Source organism: Neltuma alba, unplaced genomic scaffold (assembly GCF_004799145.2).
Source record: "Neltuma alba isolate B1F8T4 unplaced genomic scaffold, ASM479914v2 tig00006103_pilon, whole genome shotgun sequence".
In the NCBI taxonomy this organism is placed as follows: domain Eukaryota; kingdom Viridiplantae; phylum Streptophyta; class Magnoliopsida; order Fabales; family Fabaceae; genus Neltuma; species Neltuma alba.
Window position 1 is genome coordinate 62,686 of NW_021634350.1, and position 6,330 is coordinate 69,015.

The window sequence follows — 6,330 nt, forward strand, 5'->3', positions numbered from 1 at the left end:
AGATCTCCTGAAGGCAGAAGAGTTTGTGGCTGATTTGACTACTTGTAGAATAAGTCTGCAAAATTAAATTACAACATTTTTCTCACAGATATTAAAGTCTCCAATAACCTGATGAATTGGCAGATGTGAGACAACGGAATGTGGTGATGAGCTTCTTAAGGCCTCTGATAGATTGAAACATGCAGCAAGGCATTGGAAAGGATCTTCAGCTGTTAACCACCAACGGTTACCATTAATTGGGTTATCAGCAGAGTCAAACACATCGTGAAGATGGTTCTCCACAAATTCTAGACGCCCATCATAAGACAATTTCTCAACACCACCAGCATACAAATTCGCCAAATGTATCTTCAGCCACTTTAGTCCAGACTTCCCCAATGGCCGTCCTTCAGCAAACTCAAGCAGACCTCGACACAGATCAGAACTTAAATGATTCAGGTGAGGATGCATTGGATATGCTCTGCCACGGAAGTCAAGATTGTGGGGATAATAAAAGCCCTCCTCATCTTTCATTCTTCGGGCCACCTGTATCAAAATGTATTTTATTATGATTATTGCTCATCTAAATGGGATAGACATATCATAAAAATAATAGAAATTATGCCATTCATGACAGACAAATGTGTATATGGTTATACAGTATAGCACATGTATATGGAAGAAATAGGCTACACAAATAGGCTGTTGATGTAATGACAAAAATATTCAATTGTTCGAAAATAATATCAACGGATATCTGACAATAAAAGGGGAGATCATACAGAAAGCTTAAGCTCAGTGTCACATCTTTGAGCATGCCTCTCTAGATTAATTTTCTTTGCCTTCCTCACACTCCATTTCCATTCCCGAATTAGTTTTAATTCCTCAACCAGTGGCTTTTCTGGTATGGGAACCTAGCAATCCAAAAGGAGAATACATGTAGGTCAGATGAATAAAAAAGCAATAGATAATATCAGGAATTCACCATATCTCAAACTTATTAGAGAAGTTGTGCATGGCGTTCATGTGGCCTGCATTAGACCAAACCGGTTTTGTCCAATAAGTCCTGATATATTCAAGTCACTGTTAAAAGAAAACTTCTCTTGTTTATAAGAACCTAACAAAACACAGTTGTTTAAGGCCATCAAATGATCTAAAAAGTCACTCTCTAATGTGAATAATATCAGAATTTTTTATATTTGTTGGTCTAAAACAACTTAAATTTAGTTCTGTATATAATTTTCATAAGAAATGGGTAAATAGGTAAATATTGACAAAAGAGGAAGACCAACAAAAAATTCTTTTATGAAGACTTCCATTTCTATATGTTTCACCCCTTAATCATACAAATGTCTCTGTAAGTTTGCGCTTACATCTTGACGATCAACCAGGCCTGCAATTTTACCTCCTCCATCCCAGATTGTCTCAACAACACCAAGCAGTCTTCTATTTATTCGCCATTTGGTATTACCAAGCATATCCAAAGCCTTCAAATGTTTCGGTTAAAGAAGAAAGAACAAGTCAAGACTATACATCAAGATGAAGTATTGAAGAAGCAGAAGCAATTATGCCAAACAAACATACACACATCTCTCTCTATACACACACACACAAAAAACTATGCAAAAGTGTTAAGAATGTAAAAACATAAATAAGATAATGAATAATAAAATTTTCAAAACAATTAATAAACTCAGAATTAACTATTTTGCAATGACTCTAAAAAGGTTCCTAACTATTCTTCCAATATTATACAAATAAAAGTGCACAGACCTTTCCCAGATGATCTCTTTTATAGAATACTGCATCACTCTCTCTTAGGCGATGAAAAAGGAAAATGCATCTTTACACGTAATACCTCAAAAACTTTTTGCATTTGTTTCCCTTTGACATTCTTCATTACATCTTGTTGCTTTCTAGATCCATGAGTACGCATAATATAAGACGGCAAGAACAAGTGTCCACCCTTGTCATATCTGGAAAGAGTTTTGGAAAATTTTAGAAGGGGGTACAAGGAGGAGAGAGGGAGAAAGAAGCTGCCAAGACACTGAGGATTGAAGAGGACATGTGGACAGCTAATTGTGCCCTTTGCTACCTTCCAAACTTTTACATTGTTGTTAGTTACCATGCTTGAAAGAATCAATTACAGTTTCAAACTTATGATCTTTTATTCTCTTCTTTCTTTGGTTTGCGACAGTGTTATAGTTGCATAAAACCTAATCAAACACGATTTTCATTCAATCATGCAACACGACCTGCTCTTCTCATCATCAGACGAGCAAACTCAAAAAGAATAGTTGACATGAGAAGTGGTCTGCGAGCCATTTCAGCACAAACCTATAACCAATATTGGTCCTAAAAGACTGAAAATATTTGGATAAACATAATGTATGGTTAACAATTTTGTCATTTTCTTTTTTCAGCAGCTAATAATATATAATAAAATAAAGTCCTTAGTCATCATTTTATTTTATATTTTGATTGTGCTTATTCATATAATTATTTTAAAACTTCTTAAAAATCCCAATTGAATCACTTTTCAACCACAATTAAGTCATTAAAGTATGAAACAATATCACTACTCTCCTCAGCGGCTTGATGACAACAAGTTTTCGATGCACTAGCATGATCCAAGTTATTTGTCATACCCTTTCCACTTTTTTGGAGGTATCAACATTGGCATGTAAGGTATTAACATATGTTTAGCCTGCATGAAAATAAAAGCAATAAATAGTAAGCAAACAAGTTAAGATATATTTACAATGTTTGAAGTGCAACTAAGTGCCTTGAAACGGTTTGCAATTTATTTCATAGATGGATCATTATGTGGAACAGGAAGATGAATGACTTCAATAAGAACGCTCACTATCTCAGATATCACTAGAAACAACAAGAACAAGAGGAAGTCAAAATAGATGGATCATTAAGTTCCTTTTAGTACGACATCTTTTGCAAGATGTTTAGCAGATTAATTAGAAAGCAGGGTGTTAAAATTCTTCTTTATTTTCTGTGGAGGAAGGTTGGGAGTAGAGGCATTTGCAAACTTCAAATATGGAAAGATCATAAAGACGTTGTTAGTGATTATAAAATGGATAAAAACAGGACATCTTCACTTACAGATTTATCAAGCCCAGCAAGGACTAAGGGATCACCTTCTATAACGCCATAGTTCTTCAAAATCTTTTGCCTACGAGTACAAATAGTTATTCAGAATAAAAATGGATAAAAGATCATATGATTTACGAATTTTCATCAATCGTTTGCAAAACAACTCCAGGTACATTTTTTTTAATGGCTTTACTACCAAACAAACATGTGAAATTGAGATTCCCATAGAAAGGGTAGTAAATTTTTTTCTTTCAGTTCAATGATGCTAGCCAAACTCAACCGCAACACCTCCTAAGCTAAAAGGCCAATGGTGTTTGCTATCCATGTGTACCAGTGGGCATATGTGTGCGTGTGCACATGCATGTGTGTGTGTGTGAGTGAGAGAGAGAGAGAGGGGAAGGGAGGAGAGAGAAGGAATAATATAAGCATCATATAAATAAACTGAAGGAAAGTGAGAATGAGAAAGATAAGTACCAATAAGCATTTAAGTAATCAGGTGATCTCCTACCCATGAAAAAGCCAATGTTCAATGTTCCTAATGTGGCAGTGGCAGTTTTATTTTGAAGCTAAGCTAAGGGTTGAAGTGTTAAAGTATTAATTAATAGTTAAAAAAGAAAAGGAAAATAAAGGGCAAAGTCTAACCTTGGACTCTTTGACACAGCTTGAAACCTGTGCCTGAATGCTGGTCGAATATCAGGTGGAGAATCAGCACACTGCGTAACGGGAGACTGTATATATGCTGTTTCAATTAACAGTTCTATCAATCGACATCCCAGCTGCATACCAAAGTTTGCTCCATTAGGTTCCAATTTAAAACCAAAGCCCCTCCCCAAAAAGAATTCCCAATAAAAAGAGTAGGAAAAAAGATGGAGAGGAAAAATACACATACAGTGCACACAAACCTTAGCCTGAGTATCACGAGCCCATGAACTAAATTCTTCCTTTTTCAGCAGCATCTGTACTTTTTTAAGTCTTTTCCTCCTAATCAAAACATTCACACGTTTCCTTAGTTTTTCTTTATCATTGTTCAGACTGTCATCAGCATTAACCATTGTCTTCTTACCCTGGTGGCTTCTAGTTTTTTCCAGGAATTTATGAATTCTCACCTGTAAAATAATAAGATAATTACAACATATGCTTAATACACAAACTAAGAGGAAGTGGAACCAATCAGGAAAGGGTGCATTTCTTTTCCGACATATTTATCAAAAGCTACGGTAAACAATAACGGCAGAGAGTAGGTGACATGAAGACACAGAAGGAAGCTTCAATGACTAAAAATTTTCCGTTGGTCCCTCTCCCATCAATGAAGTGAGATGAGTCGGAATTCCTTGGCAAAAGAAGGTTGTATCAGTTGCAACTAAAAGGATAAACCAAAGGATCTATATTGCTAACCGTATAATTGCTATTGTATACTTCTGCTATTTAGCAACCCTTCTCCCAATTTTAAAATATAACGTATTCCAACATTTGAAAATATTCAACTTAAACAGGGTTAAGCAACACTCATTAGAGTCACGGTGATATGCCGGGGGTAAAGCAAAGGGGGGAAGATCACGCACAGAAATTGCACAGGATTAGCAGAATAGACTTCTCAGGTTTCACTTCCAAGACAATCATAATGTTTCCAATTAACTCTTTTTATCCACTTCTCAAGTAGAGATAAGTTGGCTGCGCACTTATCAGTTATTAACGAACTCCTAATTAGGAGACTCTTAGCTAACTACTCAATTATCAATCCTTAAAACTAATAGGACCGCCATATTCAACATATCGATAAAAAAAAAAAAAGGAGACGACTCCCAGAAAAAAGAAAATTTTAATATTAAAACCAATTACCTCTTGTTCTATGGCCATCCCAATCTGAACAGCAGCCTGAACAAGTTGAACACAACCGGCTTCATAATCCAGCATGAGCAAGCCCACCATTTTATGCATGACAATAACAGCCATTTTAGCTGCAGGCAATATATCAATATAGGGCGAATATGCCGCCTTCTTCTTCTTCGACATCTGTGACTTCTGCTCCCTTTCTATGGCCTCCCTCAGGGGATCAAACCACCCTAAAAACAGCGACTTCACATGAGGCAAATTGGGAGCCAAGTTCTTCTCACGCATTTGTCTTTCTAGTTCTCTGTACTCCTCCACCATCCTCTCCCACGCTTCAGTCTCCGCCTTAATCTGCCTCCTTCGCAACAAATTATACTTGCTCTTCTCAATTTCCTTAAACTCCAATTTCAACTCTCTGTTAGCTACATTATTGAGTCCTTTTGCAAAAAGCGAAGAAATCCAAGGTGGGTCCTGAATAAATATTCTCGGGCACGACGACTCTGGGGCCTGGACTTCATAAATTCTATTCACGACGGGGTTGTGTGGATTGAGTGGATTGTCAAGGTCGTCGATGAAATTATCGTGGACTGAATCCGATAAGGGACGAAACTGAATTGGGGTTGAGGGGGAAGTAATGGTCAAGGGAAAAGAAGAGGTGGAAGGGAGTGAAGATAATAGAGTGGAGGGATTGGGAATAGAAAGAAAGTGAAGGTTTTTGTGAGGTTTTCTTTCAACGTGGAGACCGGTTCTTGAGTAAGCATGAACCTCGGGGATTGAAAAGGAAGCTGCCAAGCTCATTGTGGAGCTATGGATTGCTGGGAGAGAGTGTGGAGAATCTGGGAGACATAGAAGTATCTGCAATTCTGCATAGACCGAGGATGAAACCTCGCTTAAACCTGCGCGCGGGCCGCGGAGGCCGCCCACATGATCTAACTTCAATTCGGAACTGGGTCTTGCCGTTATGTTCCATGTCAAGTATAATAATTTAAAAATATCATATCAATAATCAATAAATAATCTCGCAAGTTCATTAAGATTCAGCCCACCTGAGCCCAAGAGTTTTTTGGGCCCAAAAGGGGAAATGGATTATCCATATTTTAAAGAGCTGGGTTTAAATATTGTTTCATTTATGGGACATGTAATTAGCTCCTACTTAAAAAAAATAAATATAAAAAAGTCTCTTAAAATTATAAAATTATTTTAAAGTCTCAAGAAATTTTATTGTAATAAATTTTATTTGTTTAATTACCAAATTATCTTTTTTTTTTTAAGTTTGCATTGACAACTAAAAGAATAGTGGTTAACAACTTAAGGTACAAAAATTGACAACTATTACGACAGGTATTGACAACTTATGCATTACATTTTGTGATGTGCTGAGAAAATGTGTTGTTAATACTTGTCGCGATAGCT

The 6,330-nt window shown here is 36.5% G+C and overlaps 1 protein-coding gene across 2 annotated transcripts in view; it reads right to left on the reverse strand.

Moving 5' to 3' along the window:
* The window catches only part of LOC114749626 (DNA-directed RNA polymerase 3B, chloroplastic), a 10,075-nt gene extending 4,258 nt beyond the window's left edge, over window positions 1-5,817 (reverse strand). For both annotated transcript variants that reach the window (XM_028938147.1, XM_028938148.1), the window contains exons 1-9: window positions 4,927-5,817; window positions 3,990-4,193; window positions 3,730-3,863; window positions 3,097-3,166; window positions 2,628-2,686; window positions 1,838-1,955; window positions 1,353-1,466; window positions 762-893; window positions 109-525 (exon numbers count right to left, since the gene is read on the reverse strand). In XM_028938147.1, the coding sequence (XP_028793980.1) occupies window positions 109-525; window positions 762-893; window positions 1,353-1,466; window positions 1,838-1,955; window positions 2,628-2,686; window positions 3,097-3,166; window positions 3,730-3,863; window positions 3,990-4,193; window positions 4,927-5,715 (2,037 nt within the window). In that variant the 5' untranslated portion in view covers window positions 5,716-5,817. The remainder of the gene's footprint in view (window positions 1-108; window positions 526-761; window positions 894-1,352; window positions 1,467-1,837; window positions 1,956-2,627; window positions 2,687-3,096; window positions 3,167-3,729; window positions 3,864-3,989; window positions 4,194-4,926) is intronic.
* Window positions 5,818-6,330: the final 513 nt, after the last annotated feature.